General features: G+C 45.4%; 1 protein-coding gene across 1 annotated transcript in view; it reads right to left on the bottom strand.

Moving 5' to 3' along the window:
• Positions 1 to 267: 267 nt before the first annotated feature.
• LOC143792957 (uncharacterized) overlaps positions 268 to 19378 on the bottom strand; it is a 34283-nt gene continuing 15172 nt past the window's right edge. The window contains exons 6-9 of the mRNA XM_077279473.1: positions 5113 to 5198; positions 4921 to 5028; positions 929 to 1529; positions 268 to 604 (exon numbers count right to left, since the gene is read on the bottom strand). Of these exons, the coding sequence (XP_077135588.1) occupies positions 477 to 604; positions 929 to 1529; positions 4921 to 5028; positions 5113 to 5198 (923 nt within the window). The 3' untranslated portion in view covers positions 268 to 476. The remainder of the gene's footprint in view (positions 605 to 928; positions 1530 to 4920; positions 5029 to 5112; positions 5199 to 19378) is intronic.

Genomic DNA, 19378 nt, shown 5'->3' with positions numbered 1-19378 from the left:
AGCCACCTGAGAATATGCAGCTTTGTAGAACTCTCAAAATAGTGGAAGGGCATGAACGGGCCAGCGCTGTGAGCCCACTCAAGTAAAGTCAACTTTAGTGTTTTAGTGGCCTCGATGCTTGAGGCCAGAGAGCACAGTGACAAGACAAACCATCCAGTGATGTATGGGAATTCCACCATACAGAGAAAAACCTTGTGATTACTAGATCATGTCATAACTCTCCAGACGTGCCGGCAGGAGAGGTTACAGTATCAGAGATGAAGCCTGTTTCTTTAGATGTGTTTATTACAAACTACATTTCTATAACAAGATCTTCAGATTTTACAGCTTTTGGAAACACGTATCTATGGCCTGTGTCCATCCACCCCAACAAGACTGCGATGTACCCTATTAGAAGGCTTGCACTTGATTGACCTTGGTCTTTTTTTAATTTACGTAACTATATTATAACATTAATGCCGACTCCTTTGTACAGATTACGATTCCTCAGCGCCTGCAGAGTTACGATTGCTGCTCTGTTCACAGGGCTCCGCCACATCTTGATCTATATTACAACTTGCATCGTAAAATTCGTCTGAAGAGGAAGAAATTACAGACATGCTCTCTAGAAAAGTGAAAAAAAAAAAAAAAAAAAAAAAAGATGAAAACATTATGACAAGGTAATCACAGAAATAAGATCTTAATTATTCTAATTAATCTTCGCTGACCAAACACTAATTTCTGCCCTAATACTAAAAAACCTAACAATCAAAAAAATAACGAGAATAAAAATCATCTAAGATTTTCCAATAATCGGCAATATCTAAACCCAAGTGAGCCAATTTGAATCTACGATCAGAATAATTCCGCATTAAAACTTTCCTACTGCAGCGAGATACTTCAGGAATTAGGTTTTAGTGAGGGGAATTTAGGTAGCGAGGAGCCGTACCTTCTGCATTACCCACACTGCTGACTGTATTGGCAGAGTTGTCAGCCATAGCAGACGTACTCGCAACTGATCCAACACTCGGAACCTTTGGAACACATGCCACGAACTTCAGCTTTTTACAAGCTTGCTCAATCCTGCCATGCTTCTTTATAGTTCCAATTTCTGATTTCCCCACACAAAACTTTGGAAATGAGGCTTTGCTGCTTAGATCACTGCCAAGATCAGGCGTTTCTTCCATTTTAATGTCAGAGGGCAATTTATTGTTCAGTCCTTCTAAGGAAGACCTGCAAAAACCTGGGAACATAAGTGACATCTCTTTTCTCAGTGCAGGAGCTGCACAGACGCTGTAATTTGTCTCCATTCTCCCATGGTCTGCCTTTGTAGATTTTTCTTTCAGTACATGTTTTTTATTGGAATCTGCATGGTTCCGATCAAATCCATCTTGTCTTATCAGTCTGGTGGTCTTTGCAGGATTTATTACAGGCATGGAAAATTTGTAAATACAGTCATTGGAAACAAATGGATTAGGCCTTTCAGAAGCGGATGCCTCTCTTTCTTGTACAACGACAACGGACGGCTCATAATGCTTCAATCGCAGTTCCTACCAATTAAACACAAAATAATTAGCACGTTTATAACCTTTAACGACAACTAACTGAACCGCGTCCGTTGTGCCATAGTCTATAGAAATGACAGATATTGTTTTAGTTTCATTTTTCAAAGGTCCAATATAAAGTTTTTTACATGCTACAGAGGATATAAAGTCTACACCATGTTTTTGTCATGCAAGAAAAAAAAAAAAAAAAAAATCATACTAAGGAATCATTTTAGAATTTATTTATTTTTTTCACCTTAACGTCATCCATAATCTGTACAATTCAATTGCTAAACAAATCTTTTCAGGAGGAAAAGGGAACTAAAATAACGCAGTTGCATAAATATGCACACCCTTAACCCTTTTCTGACCTCAGATGGTATAGTACGTCCGAGGTCAGAACCCCCGCTTTGATGCAGGCTCAGTGCCCGCAATAGTGGCGGGTGGAATCGCGATTCACCCGCCGCTATTAACTAGTTAAATGCCGCTGTCAAACGCTGACAGCAGCATTTAACTAGTTAATAGCAGCAGGTGAATCGGGGGTCAGCGATGCATCAGCATGACAACCAGAGGTCTCCTTGAGACCTCTATGGTTGTTGATGCCGGATTGCTGTGAGCGCCACCCTGTGGTCGGCGCTCATAGCAATGCTGTAATTCTGCTGCATAGAGGTGATCTGTGCATCACCTCTATGTAGCAGGGGCGATAGAGTTGTGCCAGCTTCCAGCATCCCATGGAGGCTATTGAAGCATGGCAAGAGTAAAAAAATAAAAAAAAAAAAATGAAAAAAAGAATATAAAAAGTTTAAAGTCACCCCCCTTTCGCCCCATAAAACAAAACAAAAAAACAACAATAAAAATAAATTCAAACATACTCATATTTGGTATTGCCGCGTTCAGAAATCGCCCTATCAAGGAAAAAAAGGATTAATCTGATCGCTAAACCGCATAGCAAGGAAAAAATTTAAAACTCCAGAATTAAGTTTTTTTGGTCGCCACGACATTGCATTAAAATGCAGTAATAGGTGATCAAAATAACGTATCTGCACCGAACTGGAATCATTAAAACCATCAGCTCAGCTCGCAAAAAATAAGCCCTCACCCGACCCCAGGTAATGAAAAATGGAGACGCTACAAGTATCGGAAAATGGCGCATTTTTTCTTTTTAACAAAGTTTGGAATTTTTTTTACCACTTAGATAAAAAAGAACCTAGACATGTTTGGTGTCTATGAACTTGTACTGACCTGGAGAATCATAATGGCAGCTCAGTTTTAGCATTTAGTGAACCTAGCAAAAAAGCCAAACCAAAAAAAAAGTCTAGAATTGCACTTTTTTTTGCAATTTCACCACACTTGGAATTTTTTTCTAGTACACAACATGCTAAAACCAATGATGTCATTCAAAAGTACGACTTGTCCCACAAAAAAATAAGCCCTCACATAAGCCCTGCGATGACGTCACTGCCATGTGATTAGGGCAATCACATGGCAGTGACGTCATCGCAGGTCCTACAGCTATTTGCTGTGCAGCAGATCCATCCTGGTGTTCTGTGGATGTCTTGTTCTCTGGTATCAGCCATTACACGGAATATACTGTATAGGTGGAACATTTGGAATCCCCGCCCGCACTGTGCATAATGCATAACACAGTGCGGGGCTGGGATTCCAAAGGTGCCTGGCCGCAATGCCCGCGCAGGCGCAGTGTGCAAGCCTGGCTGGGACATCAGACGGCCAGAGCTTACTGCGTCTGCGCAGGACACCAGTACACAGCGCAGGCGCCAGTTTTGAAACAATAACAGCGCTGAGGGGGCGGCGCCGAAAGCGCAGGAAGATGTGAGTGACGGCAGAGGAGCTGGCCAAGCTGGGGAGTGAGGACCCGCCTACCTGGCTAGAGACAGCAATTGTGGCCAAGTATAAAAACGCTTTATTTGGGGTATGCTTGAACCTAAAACTAAAAGAGCCACCTTGTTAGAATGCAGCATTACTGCTGCACAAGGTGGCTCTTTTAGTTTATAACGGCTGGAGGGGGATGACAGTGGCCCTTTAAGTTTGTGCTGAAACCAGAATTTCCTCTTCATCTTTCTAGCAGAAGCCTGAAGATTTGTTGCAAAGTTGACTGATGTGTAACTGTTGATAATTCCCTCCAAACTGACTAATGCCCCTGTTCCAGCTGCTGAAAACCAGCAAGCCCCAAAAAAGGTGAGGAAAATACTAGAAGGGAAGCTTTATATGGGGTTAGTCAGAATTGTTGTAAATGATGGCAGCTGTGTACTAGTTCTAAAAGCAACCACATCACTAATTATCTGTTTTGTTATTTTTATTTGCCCCCTCAAAATGATTTCAGCTTGTTTCTCAACTGATTTGTACACCTTAAAAGGTGGGAAATGTTCTGAAATTATTCTTTGCGATATGATTTTTTTTTTTCATAACATAAAAATGGCATTTTAACATGGGCGTGTAGACTTTTATATCCACTGTCTATCTCGTGCAACTTTAACCCCTTCCCAACATGTCGCAATACAGCGTAGGTCATGTCCACATGTACGAAGTAAGCTCAGGAGTAGTGATGAGAGAGTGTACTCGTTGCTCGGGTGACCTCAGAGTATTTTACTGCTCGGAGATTTAGTTTTCATAGCGGCAGCTGAAAGATTTAGAGCTACTAGCCAGCATAAGTACATGTGGGGATTCCCTAGCAACCCCCACATGTACTCAGCCTGGCTAGTAGCTGTAAATCATTCAGCTGCCGCGATGAAAATCTCCGAACAGTAAAATATTCTGAGGTCACACGAGCAACGAGTACACTCTCTCATCACTACTCAGGAGCTGAACCCATAGCATACCCAACGGATGCAATATAAAGCTGCCATTGGCCCATCAGAAGTTACCAGAGTTTGCTCCAATTGCTGCGGTCAATCACAGACAGTGATATTTAAATGGCATGATTATTGGTGCACATCTGGGTGGGGTGGCAATGTGATACCAAGGTAGGCAAAGGCCACCATCTTAACCCCCCTGCAATTCATAGATCAGTAGTCAATACAGCAGTGATTCAGTATATAGAGCAAGAGATCAAGATCAAGTCCATAAGGGGACTTTAAAAAAAAATAAATGGTGTGAATGTAGATTTATTTAGACCAAAGTACCTATAACAAGACCTTTCCTGCTCGCATACATTGGAGTACGGATTTAGTAGAAAATCTAGGACTTTCTATTGAATTTGTACTCCGAGTGTATGCTTTGGCCTCCTGAGCTGCGGGCTTGTAAAACGCCTTTTAAATAAATTGGTGGGAGTCTCAGGACCTGGACCACCAATCTGCACAGAATTAAGGGGCCTACAAAAAAATAAATATAATAAGTTTAGTAACTCTTGAAGTTAGAATGATCCTTAGCCTTCTATTACCTCGTAGCACAAGTGCTGATACTCTGGCATCTTTGTTATGCATACATAACGTATGGATAATTTTTGCAACTGGCCTTGAAGATAAATCAGTTCTTGATCCTGAACAGGCTGGAAAACAATAGACAATATATAGACAGTATTTATATAGTCGGCTTGGCAGGTAAGGAGGAGACTGAGCTTTTGGCCACTTACACAATACTTCTCTTTAGCTGCCATTCCTGGATTCCAAGTTCTGGATGTAGATTTAAATGAAAACTTTCCATTTTGTTTCTTCTCGTCTACAACAAAGACATAAGATTACTTTTCTAATTGTTCCTAATTCAATGATCAATACAGAGAGGTTAAGTTTTAGGCCACGTTCACAATTTGCGTGTGACCTCTGCAGGTTCTCCCGCAGCGGATTTGATAAATCTGCAGGGCAAACCCGCTGCGGTTATCCCTGCAGATTTATCGCGGTTTGTTCCGCGGTTTCTGCTGCGGGTTTCCGCCTATACTATTGATGCTGCATATGCAACAATATGCAGCATCAATAGTAATGTTAAAAATAATAAAAATTGGCTATACTCACCCTCTGACGTCCCGATCTCCTCGGCGCTGCACTCGGCGGTCTGGTTCAAAAGATGCTGTGCGAGAAGGACCTTCGTGACGTCATGGTCATTGTGACCGCGGCGTCATCACGGTCATGTGACCGCGACGTCACCGCAGGTCCTGTTCGCACAGCAACTGAGACCGGGCAGCCGCGTGCAGCGCTGAGAGGTGAGTATAACATGATTTTTTATTTTATAATTTTTTTTTTTACACTAATATGGTTCCCAGGGCCTGGAGGAGAGTCTCCTCTCCTCCACCCCGGGTACCACCCGCACATTATCCGCTTACTTCCCGCAACGTGGGCACAGCCCCATGCGGGAAGTAAGCGGTTTAATGCATTTCTATGGGTGCAGAATCGCTGCGATTCTGCACAAAGAAGTGACATGCTGCGGGTTGTAAACCGCTGCGATTCTGCGCGGTTTTTCCCGCAGCATGTGCACTGCGGTTTGCGGTTTCCATAGGGTTTACATGTTAATGTAAACGCAATGGAAACTGCTGCGGACCCGCAGCATCAAAATCGCCGCGGATCCGCGGTAAAAACCGCGAAGTGTGAACATGGCCTTAGGGTATGTGCACACGTTGCGGATTTGCTGCGGATCCGCAGCGTTTGAGGTGCAGAAACGCTGCAGATCCGCAAGTGATTTACAGTACAATGTAAATCAATGAGAAAAAAAAATGCTGTGCACACTTTGCGGAAAATCCGCTGCGGAAACGCTGCGGTTGAAAAGAAGTAGCATGTCACTTTTTTGTGAATCTGCAGCGTTTTTGTACCCACTCCATTATAGAAAACCGCAGGGGTAAAAACCGCAGCAAATCCGCAAGAAAACCGCAGCAAAAACGCACAAAAAAACGCTGCGGAACCGCACAAAAAAACGCAGGTGCGTTTTCTGCCAGGAGAGACAGAATCCGCACCAGAAATTCCTAAGCCTAATCCGCAATGTGTGCACATAGCCTTACAGTTAGAAATTCCGGCAAAAATGTAGTCTGAAAAAAAATCAAGACTTGTCAGGCTAAGGATAAGCTCGCCTCGTGCGTAGATGCCTGTATTTCCCTCTGTGCACTTCCATTTGGGAAAGAAAAAAAAAAAAAAGCATCGCGCATTACAGTTCCAACAGAATGCATTCTTCGATTTATCATGCCCACCATTTTTTTTTATACACATTGTATATACACTGCGTGCAGAATTATAAGGCAAGTTGTATTTTAGAGGATTATTTTTATTATTGATCAACACCTATGTTCTCAATCAACCCAAAAGACTCAAATATCAAAGCTTAATATTTTTGGAAGTTGGAGTGGGGTATTTTTTAGATTTCAGTCTAAAAAGTGGATATGCAATATCCGTATTCGCGCTAGTGAAAAACCCAAAAGAGGAAAGTATGAATAAGTGAATGAATAAATAAATAAAAATATATAAAAACCTGCACTAAGGTGCCGCCTGCAATAAATTTATGTCCATCTAGCACATATATCCATAAATGTGAGTCATGAATAACTTTTAAACGATAAACAAATTGTTCAAAGAAGTTCTTACCCAAAGACGTTCAGAGTAGTATATAAGGTGCTTGATTTTAGGCTGTCTTCTCCCGCAATGGGTGAAAATACTTGATTGCAGGCTGTATTCACCAGCAGAGGCTGGTAACGTTCCACCGAAGATGATAGTAACTTGTTCCGCTCACATGCAGTAGCTGCCTCGGCCGATGGCAGCCAGCCGTACTGTTGAACTCGTGCTTACGGCGGTGTATACTCGTACATACAGGTAGTTGTCCTTCTGAGTGCGCGAAGTGCAGTAAGCGCTGTGCAAGGACCTGCGTACCGGTGAGAGTAACGTGACCGCCCACGTGAGTGAAAGTGCGCTACGGATGGCAGTAGGGACCACAAGAGATCTACGCGTTTCCGAGACGTCTGTCTCCTTCCTCAGGAATGGGCCCTACCCCATGATAGATGTCCTTATAACCGCCATCCGCCCAGTCTAATCACTGGAATCCAAAAAGTTCCACCCCACTGTTTAGTCCCTTGGGAATGACAGTATTTTGGGTGAAAATCCATCTAGTCTCCGCTCTTGACATGGCTTTGATATAATTCCCACCCCTCCAATGTGGGGTTATTTTCTCAATACCTGTCACCTCCGTGTCGTGTATGGATCCATTGTGGTGTTCAGCAAAATGCTTTGAGACGGGATGACCCGTAAATTTCTTCTTTATATTTTGGATATGCTCATTAATCCTTGTTTTTAACGCTCTTTTTGTGCGTCCTATATACACCTTTTTGCAAGGGCATCTTATAGCGTATATAACCCCTTTGGTAGAACAAGTAATGAATTCCTTTATGTTAAATTCGTTCTCCTCCTTGCAAAACTTACTTTGTTTTCTCGTGTGTACCTGTTTGCACATAGTACATTTCTGGCATGGAAAAAAACCTTTTAGAAAATCCCGAGATAAAGTGGTTTGTTTGAAAGCACATTTATTCTGTGTAGTGGGGGCTATAAGATTGCCTAAATTTCTGCATTTTTTATATATGAAACGAGTCTGATTTGATATTGTATCCCCCAAAACCTTATCGTTTTTTAAAACGTGCCAGTGTTTCACTATTTTTCGTAAAATGTTTGAATTAGCATTATACTGAGTGATAATTGGAATAAAGCTTAATTCGTCCTTGTCTTTAATATTTGAGTTAAAAAACTCCTGGCGGGATTTAGAAAAGGCATCTTTCCTGGCTGCCCCCCAAAATTCCTCTTTATATCCTTTTTGTAGGAATTTCTCTGTAAGGATTTCAGCCTCCTTATCGAGGTCCAGGAGTTTTGAGCAATTTCTGTGGATTCTCATATATTGGCTTTTGGGAATGTTTAACAGCCATTGAGGGAGGTGACAGCTGTCCAGAGGGATAAAACTATTAGAGTCTGTTGGCTTATGAAAGGTGCGTGTGTGAATAGCACCTTCCTCTATAAAAATATTAAGATCTAGAAAGTTGATTTCACTGTCACTGATATTACTGCTAAAATTTAGATAAAAATCATTATTTAAATCGATTAAAAACTTATTCAATGTTTCCCTACCCCCAGACCATATAAAAACCACATCGTCAATAAAACGTTGCCAGAGGACCAGGTTCGCGCGCAAAACACCTTCAGGGTGAATAAAGGACTCTTCCCATTTTCCAACATATAAATTAGCATAACTTGGCGCGAACCTGGTCCCCATAGCAGTACCCCATTGCTGGGAGTAGTAGTCCTCCTTGTACATAAAATAATTATGTGTTAAAATGAATTTCATACATTCCTCTAAAAATACAATTTGTTCCGTAGGTGTATTAGAATATTTGTCTAAAAAATACTTGGCAGCATCACACCCTTTAGTATGGTCGATCATCGTGTTCAAGGAGGCAATGTCAAGAGTGCCCAAAATATAGTTTTCTTGCCATTTGATATTCTGCAGAATTTTTAAAATATGGGCACTATCTTTGAGGTAGGCTGGAAGATGTGTTACCAGTTTTTGGAGATGACAATCAACAAATTTAGACAAATTGGATGTAAGACACTGGATCCCTGAGATAATGGGCCTCCCAGGTGGATTTTGGATGTCTTTGTGAATCTTCAGTAAATAGTAAAAGACAGCCAACCTTGGGGGCCCATCATTAATAAATTTAAATTCATGTTCATTAATGAATCCTTTATCCAGCCCCCTTTTTGTTAGGGACTTCATTTCTCTGCTGAATTTGTTTGTGGGGTCTTTATTTAACTTCTTATACGTTTTGGAGTCACTCAGTAGACGCATGGCTTCCGAGTGGTATGCTACCTTGTCAAGGATAACCACCCCTCCCCCTTTATCTGCTGGACGTATAACAAGTTCATTTTGTTTTTGAAGAGAGAAGAGGGCTTGTTTTTCTTTCCATGTGAGGTTGAATTTAAATTTCCTACATCGTTTTTCATTAATTTTACGTATTTCTTGAATTACGTTATTTTGGAAGGTGTCCATTTGTACTGAATATTCGTTGGTCGGATGAAAATAAGATTTCTTTCTTAGGTCTGTATGGACATACATGTTATTAGGAGATTGATCAGAGTTATTACTAATGGGATTTTTGAGGAAATGTCTCCGAATAGCCAATTTTCTCATGAATAGTTTTATGCCTACGTAAGCTTCAAATTTATCAAATTTATTTGCAGGGGCGTACTTCAAGCCTTTTTGTAAGAGGGATATTTGGTCCATATTCAGAGGTCGATTACTTAGATTGAAAATGGTTGTTCCTGTATAGTTTTGAGAACTTATTGACCTTTTCTTTTTTTTGGCGCGTTTCCCACCCCTGCACCCTCTTTTGCGGATCTTTTTGGGTCTAGCTGAAAAAAAGGGTGTCTATTTGATTTATTAGGCATATTCTTATGATTGCTACGTTTCGGTTCACCTAGTGTACTTTTTGATTGTATTTTTAGAGGAATGTATGAAAAGGAGATTTTTGTGTACTCACCGTAAAATCTTTTTCTCCGAGTCATCATTGGGGGACACAGGACGAATGGGTGTTATGCTGCTGCCACCAGGAGGACACTAAGTTAAACACACACAAAAGATTAACTCCTCCCCTGCAGTATACACCCACAGGCTGGACAATCCAGAGCCAGTTCGGTAACAAAGCAGTAGGAGTAAGCCAGTTAACAAACAGAAAACATGTCATAGTCAAAACACAGACAGAAAAGAACAATTGAGCCAACTAGGCTAAAAGGGAGGGTGCTGTGTCCCCCAATGATGACTCGGAGAAAAAGATTTTACGGTGAGTACACAAAAATCTCCTTTTCTCCTACGTATCATTGGGGGACACAGGACGAATGGGACGTCCCAAAGCAGTCCCTGGGTGGGCAACAATAAGTTATAAATGCTGTGCGTGCCTACGAGCTACAGATGAGACACTGCCGCTTGTAGGATTCGCCTACCGACGGACGCGTCTGCCGAGGCCTGAGAGTGCACATGGTAGTGCTTCGTGAATGTATGCAGGCTGGACCATGTAGCAGCCTTGCAGACCTGCGCTGCCGATGCCTGGTGCCGGATGGCCCAGGACGCGCCGACTGACCGGGTAGAATGAGCCTTGATCCCCGGAGGTGCGGCGTGACCCTTGACATGGTAGGACTCTTGGATGGCGGAACGAATCCACTTGGCAATGGAGGCCTTGGAAGCAGGTAGTCCCTTCCGTGGCCCCATCGGAAGAACGAACAAGGCGTCTGACCTACGGAGAGACGCAGTTCTGGAGACGTAACGTCTAAGACCCCTCACTAAGTCCAGAGTGTGGAGCGCCCTTTCCGTGCGGTGGGAAGGAGCAGGGCACAGTGAGGGAAGGACAATCTCCTCATTAAGATGGAAGGAGGAAACGACCTTCGGAAGAAAAGTCGGACATGTCCGCAGAACCACCTTGTCCTGGTGGAACACGAGGAAAGGAGGTCGGCACGACAGAGCTGCCAGCTCAGAGACACGTCTAATAGACGTGACAGCCACGAGGAAGGCAATCTTCCACGACAAGAACAGCAAAGACACTTCATGCAAGGGCTCAAAGGGGGGCTCTTGAAGAGCACAGAGAACTAGGTTCAGGTCCCATGGTTCCAAGGGCATCTTGTAAGGCGGAGCCATATGAGAAACACCCTGGATGAAGGTCCTGACCTGCAATCTGTTTGCAATCTTTCTCTGAAAAAGAACCGAGAGAGCAGAAATTTGGCCCTTAAGAGAGCTGAGAGCAAGACCCAAGTCTACGCCTGATTGGAGGAATTCCAAAATGTGAGGGATAGAAAAACGGAGGGGGAAACGTCCCCGCTTCCTGCACCAGGCGAAGTATACTTTCCAGGCGCGGTGGTAGATGCGCATAGAAGAAGGCTTGCGTGCGCGGAGCATGGTAGATATCACCGTCTGGGGCAACCCCTTCTGCCTCAGTACCCAGGACTCAACGGCCACACCGTTAAACACAGGGCCTCTGAGTTCGGGTGGTAAATGGGCCCTTGAGACAGGAGGTCTGCGCGACTCGGCAGCCTCCAAGGTACGTCTGAGACCAGTTGAACCATCTCGGCATACCATGTCCTGCGCGGCCAGTCCGGAGCGATGAGAAGTACTGGGATCCGTTCTGCCTTGATCTTCCTGATCACCTTTGTCAGAAGAGGAATTGGGGGAAAGATGTATGGGAGTCTGAAACCCTGCCATGAGAGGACGAGAGCGTCGGCTCCGAAGGCTGAGGGGTCGTGAGACCTGGCCATGAAGACGGGAACCTGGCAATTGAGGCGAGATGCCATTAGGTCCACGTCCGGGGTCCCCCATCGAGAGCATATCTGGTGAAAGATTGCGGGATGGAGAGACCACTCTCCGGGATCGAGGCTGTGGCGACTGAGAAAGTCCGCTTCCCAGTTTTCCACGCCTGGGATAAAAACTGCTGAGAGTATGGAATGATGTGTCTCGGCCCAGCGGAGAATTAGCGTCACCTCGATCATGGCCGCCTTGCTGCGAGTGCCCCCTTGGCGGTTGATGTAGGCTACCGCAGTGGCGTTGTCGGACTGGACTCTGACCGCACGGCCGGAGAGGAACGGCTGAAAATGATGGAGAGCCAGTCTGATTGCCCGAATCTCTAGGATATTGATGGGCAGCTGGGACTCCTGCGGAGACCAGCGACCCTGAGTCGAGTGGCGCTGGAACACTGCACCCCAGCCGAAGAGACTGGCGTCCGTTGTGACAACCAGCCAGTGCACCGGAAGGAAAGACTTCCCCCGAGTCAGGGAGGACCTCTTGGTCCACCACCTGAGGGACTGTCTGATTGGGCGAGAGAGAAGGAGACGGCGGTCGAGCGAGGCGGGATTCCTGTCCCATACTGCCAGAATGGCGTGTTGTAAGGGACGGAGGTGAAAAACCGCAAAGGGCACTGCCTCCATTGCCGCCACCATCCTGCCGAGTACCCTCATGGAGAAGCGTAGGGAGTGAGAGCGAGGTTGAGTAAGCTTCCGGACTTCTCTCTGAAGAGTGGATACCTTTTCCGGAGGCAAAAGTACTAGACCCTGAGAGGAGTCTAAGATCATTCCCAGGTAGGATATGGTTTGGGCCGGGACTGGGGAAGATTTTTTGAAATTGATTTTCCAGCCCAGGCGCAAAAAGGTATTTATAGTGACGTCTACCGCTTCTGAACAGGACCGGAAAGAGGGGCCTTTTATGAGGATGTCGTCCAAGTAGGGCAACACCACTATGCCTCGAGCATGTAGAATGGCCACGGCAGCTGCCATGACCTTGGTGAACACCCGAGGAGCAGTGGCCAGCCCGAAAGGTAGGGCGACAAACTGAAAATGGTGCCCCTGGACCGCGAAGCGGAGGAAGCGCTGATGAGACGGTAGGATGGGAATGTGCAAGTAAGCGTCTTGAACATCTAGGGATGCAAGGAACTCGCCCTCTTCCAGAGAGGCAATTACCGAGCGGAGGGACTCCATACGGAATTGACGTACACGGACGTACTTGTTGAGGAGCTTGAGGTCCAATATTGGACGTACTGAGCCGTCCTTTTTTGGTACAATGAAAAGATTGGAATAGAAACCTTGGTACCTCTCGTTCTGAGGTACCGGGATGATGACCCCGTCTTCCCATAGCGATCTTATGGCCTGAAAATACTGACGGACCCTTGCTCTGGGAGAAGGGGACTGGAAGAAACGAGATGGGGGAAGAGAGACAAACTCTATCTTGTAACCGAAGGATACCAGTTCGCGGACCCATCGGTCGGGAACTACCGAGAGCCACGCGTCCCGAAAGAAGAGTAGGCGGCCGCCAACTCTGTCGGTGTCCTTTGGCGTCTGCCAAGAGTCATTGAGGTGGAGACCTGTTAGGTCTGGGCCCCCTGGACCCCTGTTGTCTGGGTCTGCCTCTCCAAGAGGGAGAAGGTTTGTAAGATGGCTGGGAGGTTCTGTCCTTGCGCTGACCTCTCCCGGCGCCGGGTGGCGCGGAGGGAGAATTGGACCAATTGGAGCCGAAACGGAAATAACGGCCTCGGCCCTGTTGGTTGCGAAAGGGGCGAAAGGTCCGTTGCTGGGGAAGGAATTTGCTCTTTCCCCCTGTGGAGTCTGCGATAATTTTATCTAGTTTGTCCCCAAAAAGGCGTTCGCCCTGGTATGGAAGGGACGTGAGAGATTTTTTGGATCCTGAGTCCGCTTTCCAGTCCCTGAGCCAAAGGGATCTGCGGATCGTGACAGCATTGGCCGCTGCCTGTGAGGCACAGTTGGCCGCGTCTAAGGATGCGGAAACTACAAAGTCCCCCGCTCTGGCAATCTGAGTGGCCAGGTGTGAAACCTCGGGGGGTAAGTCGGCGTGTAGAGCTGTAGAGGCTAAAGACTCGGCCCAATGGGTCATGGTTTTTGCAACCCATGTGGCGGCAAAAGAAGGGAAGAGAGAAGCCGAGGAAGCTTCAAAAGCCGAGCGAGCCATCTGGTCAATTTGTCTATCAGTGGGATGCTTGATGGACGCGCCCTCGGAGGAGGATAGAACCGCCTTGGTGGCTAGCCGCGACACTGGCGGGTCCACGGAGGGTGACTGAGACCACTCCTTAGCAAGGTCCTGAGCAAACGGATACTTCAATTGCATAGCCTTCTGACCTGAGAAGCGTTTATCCGGACGGACCCTGTGGAGATCGACAATGTCCTTAAATTGAGGATGCGTAGGAAAAAATCTATGAGCCTTTGTGGTTCGCCCGAATGACACGGGATGAACCGCCTTGGACGGGGTTTCCTCCTCTAACTGTAGCGTCTGACTTACCGAGTCTATGAGAGAATCTAGGGTCTCTTGGTCGTGACGATACTCTGGGGAACAGGACACGCTGGATGCGTCGTCCAGAAAGGATTCCCTGCTATGAGCTGGGGATGAGTGACGAGAGACTTCGCTCTCTGAGCCGGAGGGCTGATCACGGACCGGAGATATTACCCTGGACTTCTTTCTAGATGAGAGAGGGCTTCTGGAAACGGTACGGCCTCTAGGCCGAGAGGGGTTTTTAGGCCGTGTTACATCATCCGTGGAAGCGCCCTGGGTAAGGGACGGGTCACGGAGGGACTGTATCGTCCTTTCCAAGGATGCCACAGATCGAGCAAGGGAGGACGCCCATGCGGGGGTACTAGGCTCACTACATTCCGGGTCAGAGGCCGGAGTATCCTGTGCCGCAGACATTTCGCAGGCGGAGCACAGCGGGGTAGTGTGACCTCGGGGCAGAGATACCTTGCAGGAGGTGCACACAGCAAAAATAACAGAGTGGGTCTTTCCAGTCCGTTTTTGCCTAGACTGTGACATCTTTGCCATAAAGTGAGCGTACTGGCAGGGGAAGAGACAATCCTACTGAGTGCGTCTCACCAAGTTCTGCGGTGCTTGGCAGGGAGATTCTGAAGTCCTGTGCGCTGTGGTGCTGCAGAGCCGCCAGCGCACTTCCTGGTCCAAGATGGCCGCCGAGATGTGAGAAGAGCGCTTCTCGGGAACGAGAAGCGCCCAGAGAGAGAGAGAGAGAGAGAGAGAGGGAGGGGGGCGTGTCGTGGATTCTCCGCTATGCGCGTCGGAACGCTGCCATTGCCACCACCATCCTGCTGTATGATTGTCCGTGTTGGAATCCGGACCAGGGACGGTAAACTGTGTCACTGTCCTAACAGAGCGCCGGATTGCCCGTGCCCCACGGCTGCAGCGCCGCATTAGAAAGAAGATAATGGATCCCTGAACGGGCGGTCCCCTGTCAGCTGGTCGGCCCCCGCACTTACCTTGTGCGATGGGGCCGATGCTCCATCCACCTTCACCTTAGTAGGGAGAGGGTGGAGAGCTTCTGCCGCCGTGCAACATCCGCTATGTTCAGTGGTGATGCAGTGGGCGGCTGCACGGACGCCATGGCATTCTGTCCGGCTGTGCCCTGGCTCCAGGAAACTTAGGTGGATGATTAGTCCCCGTGGTCGCCTGACAGGGAGGGAGGGAGATCGGAACGCTAGGGAACCGTCGCCACACTGGAAAGTGAGCCAGGGCTGGCATCCATCGTCGCGGGAAAGGATACAGGAGGGACGCTCCATGTACTTGCCCGTTGTTGGTGCGGGAGAGATCAGAGCTGAAAATTTGCCTGTCGCTCCCTTCCGTTAAAAACAAAAATTGGTGGGGTCCTGAGGACCCAAGTGCCTCCTGAGACACTAAGTAAGAACTGGCTCTGGATTGTCCAGCCTGTGGGTGTATACTGCAGGGGAGGAGTTAATCTTTTGTGTGTGTTTAACTTAGTGTCCTCCTGGTGGCAGCAGCATAACACCCATTCGTCCTGTGTCCCCCAATGATACGTAGGAGAAATTCATTTTAACACAATTATTTTATGTACAAGGAGGACTACTACTCCCAGCAATGGGGTACTGCTATGGGGACCAGGTTCGCGCCAAGTTATGCTAATTCATATGTTGGAAAATGGGAAGAGTCCTTTATTCACCCTGAAGGTGTTTTGCGCGCGAACCTGGTCCTCTGGCAACGTTTTATTGACGATGTGGTTTTTATATGGTCTGGGGGTAGGGAAACATTGAATAAGTTTTTAATCGATTTAAATAATGATTTTTATCTAAATTTTAGCAGTAATATCAGTGACAGTGAAATCAACTTTCTAGATCTTAATATTTTTATAGAGGAAGGTGCTATTCACACACGCACCTTTCATAAGCCAACAGACTCTAATAGTTTTATCCCTCTGGACAGCTGTCACCTCCCTCAATGGCTGTTAAACATTCCCAAAAGCCAATATATGAGAATCCACAGAAATTGCTCAAAACTCCTGGACCTCGATAAGGAGGCTGAAATCCTTACAGAGAAATTCCTACAAAAAGGATATAAAGAGGAATTTTGGGGGGCAGCCAGGAAAGATGCCTTTTCTAAATCCCGCCAGGAGTTTAACTCAAATATTAAAGACAAGGACGAATTAAGCTTTATTCCAATTATCACTCAGTATAATGCTAATTCAAACATTTTACGAAAAATAGTGAAAAAACACTGGCACGTTTTAAAAAACGATAAGGTTTTGGGGGATACAATATCAAATCAGCCTCGTTTCATATATAAAAAAAATGCAGAAATTTAGGCAATCTTATAGCCCCCACCTACACAGAATAAATGTGCTTTCAAACAAACCACTTTATCTCGGGATTTTCTAAAAGGTTTTTTTTCATGCCAGAAATGTACTATGTGCAAACAGGTACACACGAGAAAAAGTAAGTTTTGCAAGGAGGAGACCGAATTTAACATAAAGGAATTCATTACTTGTTCTACCAAAGGGGTTATATACGCTATAAGATGCCCTTGCAAAAAGGTGTATATAGGATGCACAAAAAGAGCGTGAAAAACAAGGATTAATGAGCATATCCAAAATATAAAGAAGAAATTTACGGGTCATCCCCTCTCAAAGCATTTTGCTGACCACCACAATGGATCCATACACGACACGGAGGTGACAGGTATTGAGAAAATAACCCCACATTGGAGGGGTGGGAATTATATCAAAGCCATGTCAAGAGCGGAGACTAGATGGATTTTCACCCTAAATACTGTCATTCCCAAGGGACTAAACAGTGGGGTGGAACTTTTTGGATTCCAGTGATTAGACTGGGCGGATGGCGGTTATAAGGACATCTATCATGGGGTAGGGCCCATTCCTGAGGAAGGAGACAGACGTCTCCGAAATGCGTAGATCTCTTGTGGTCCCTACTGCCATCCGTAGCGCACTTTCACTCACGTGGGCGGTCACGTTACTCTCACCGGTACGCAGGTCCTTGCACAGCGCTTACTGCACTTCGCGCACTCAGAAGGACAACTACCTGTATGTACGAGTATACACCGCCGTAAGCACGAGTTCAACAGTACGGCTGGCTGCCATCGGCCGAGGCAGCTACTGCATGTGAGCGGAACAAGTTACTATCATCTTCGGTGGAACGTTACCAGCCTCTGCTGGTGAATACAGCCTGCAATCAAGTATTTTCACCCATTGCGGGAGAAGACAGCCTAAAATCAAGCACCTTATATACTACTCTGAACGTCTTTGGGTAAGAACTTCTTTGAACAATTTGTTTATCGTTTAAAAGTTATTCATGACTCACATTTATGGATATATGTGCTAGATGGACATAAATTTATTGCAGGCGGCACCTTACTGCAGGTTTTTATATATTTTTATTTATTTATTCATTCACTTATTCATACTTTCCTCTTTTGGGTTTTTCACTAGCGCGAATACGGATATTGCATATCCACATTTTAGACTGATTGCTTTTTTACACAACCAATGGTGGTGGTTGTTTTATTCGCAGCAGGAATATTAACCCCTTAATACTTGGCGCCACTCAGTTGGTTTATTCTTTATATATTTTTTAGATTTGGCTATCTTAGGAGGATATCTGCTTGTGCAGGTAACTATTACTGTGCAGAATTATTAGGCAACTTAATAAAAACCAAATATAATTCCATCTCACTTGTTTATTTTCACCAGGTAAGCCAATATAACTGCACAAAATTTAGAAATAAACATTTCTAACATGCAAAAACAAACCAAAAAAAAAAAAAATTACTGACCAATATAGCCACCTTTCTGTTTGATGACACTAACAGCCTTTCATCCATAGATTCTGTCAGTTGCTTGATCCGTTTACGATCAACGTTGCATGCAGCAGCCACCACAGCCTCCCAGACACTGTTCCGAGAGGTGTACTGTTTACCCTCCCTGTAGATCTCACATTTTATGAGGGACCACAGGTTCTCTATGGGGTTCAGATCAGGTGAACAAGGGGGCCATGTCATTATTTTTTCTTCTTTGAGACCTTTACTGGCCAGCCACGCTGTGGAGTAGTTGGAGACATGTGATGGAGCATTGTCCGGCATGAAAATCATGTTTCTTGAACAATACTGACTTCTTCCTGTACCACTGATTGAAAAAGTTGTCTTCCAGAAACTGGCAGTAGGTCTGGGAGTTGAGCTTCACTCCATCCTCAACCCGAAAAGGTCCCACAAGTTCATCTTTGATGATACCAGCCCATACCAGTACCCCACCTCCACCTTGCTGGCGTCTGAGTCGGAGCTCTCTGCCCGTTACTGATCCAGCCTCTGGCCCATCCAGTCACTCTCAGTTCATCAGTCCATAAAACCTTTAAAAAAGTCAGTCTTCAGATATTTCTTGGAGTCTCGACGTTTTATGTTTCTTATTCAAAGGTGGTCGTTTTTCAGCCTTCCTTACCTTGGCCATGTCCCTGAGTATCGCACACCTTGTGCTTTTTGATACTCCAGTAACGTTGCAGCTCTGAAATATGGCAAAACTGGCGGCAAATGGCATCTTGGCAGCTTCACACTTGATTTTCCTCAATTCATGGGCAGTTATTTTGTGCCTTTTTTGCCCAACACGCTTCTTGCGACCCCGTTGGCTATTTGCCATGAAACGCTTGATTGTTCGGTGATCACGCTTCAAACGTTTGGCAATTTCAAGACTGCTGCATCCCTCTACAAGACATCTCACAATTTTGGACTTTTCAGAGCCCGTCAAATCTCTGTTCTGACCCATTTTGCCAAAGGAAAGGGAGTTGCCTAATAATAAAGCACACCTTATATAGGGTGTTGATGTCATTACACAACATCCCTCCTCATTACAGAGATGCACATCACATGACTTACTTAATTGGTAGTTGGCTCTCAAGCCTGAACAGCTTGGAGTAGGACAACATGTATAAAAAGTATTATGTGATCCAAAAAACAACTTGCCTAATAATTCTGCAGGCAGTGTATAAATAAAACCCACAGCATGTAATTTTCCATTGCAGTAAATATGCCTTATTTGTGGATTTTAACCAGTAGACATGAATGAATTGCTGTAATCCTAGGAAAAAAATTACTAATCGCTTTTT

The sequence above is a fragment of the Ranitomeya variabilis genome, chromosome 1 (genome assembly GCF_051348905.1).
Source record: "Ranitomeya variabilis isolate aRanVar5 chromosome 1, aRanVar5.hap1, whole genome shotgun sequence".
In the NCBI taxonomy this organism is placed as follows: Eukaryota; Metazoa; Chordata; class Amphibia; order Anura; family Dendrobatidae; genus Ranitomeya; species Ranitomeya variabilis.
This window is presented reverse-complemented; position numbering and strand designations above follow the sequence as displayed.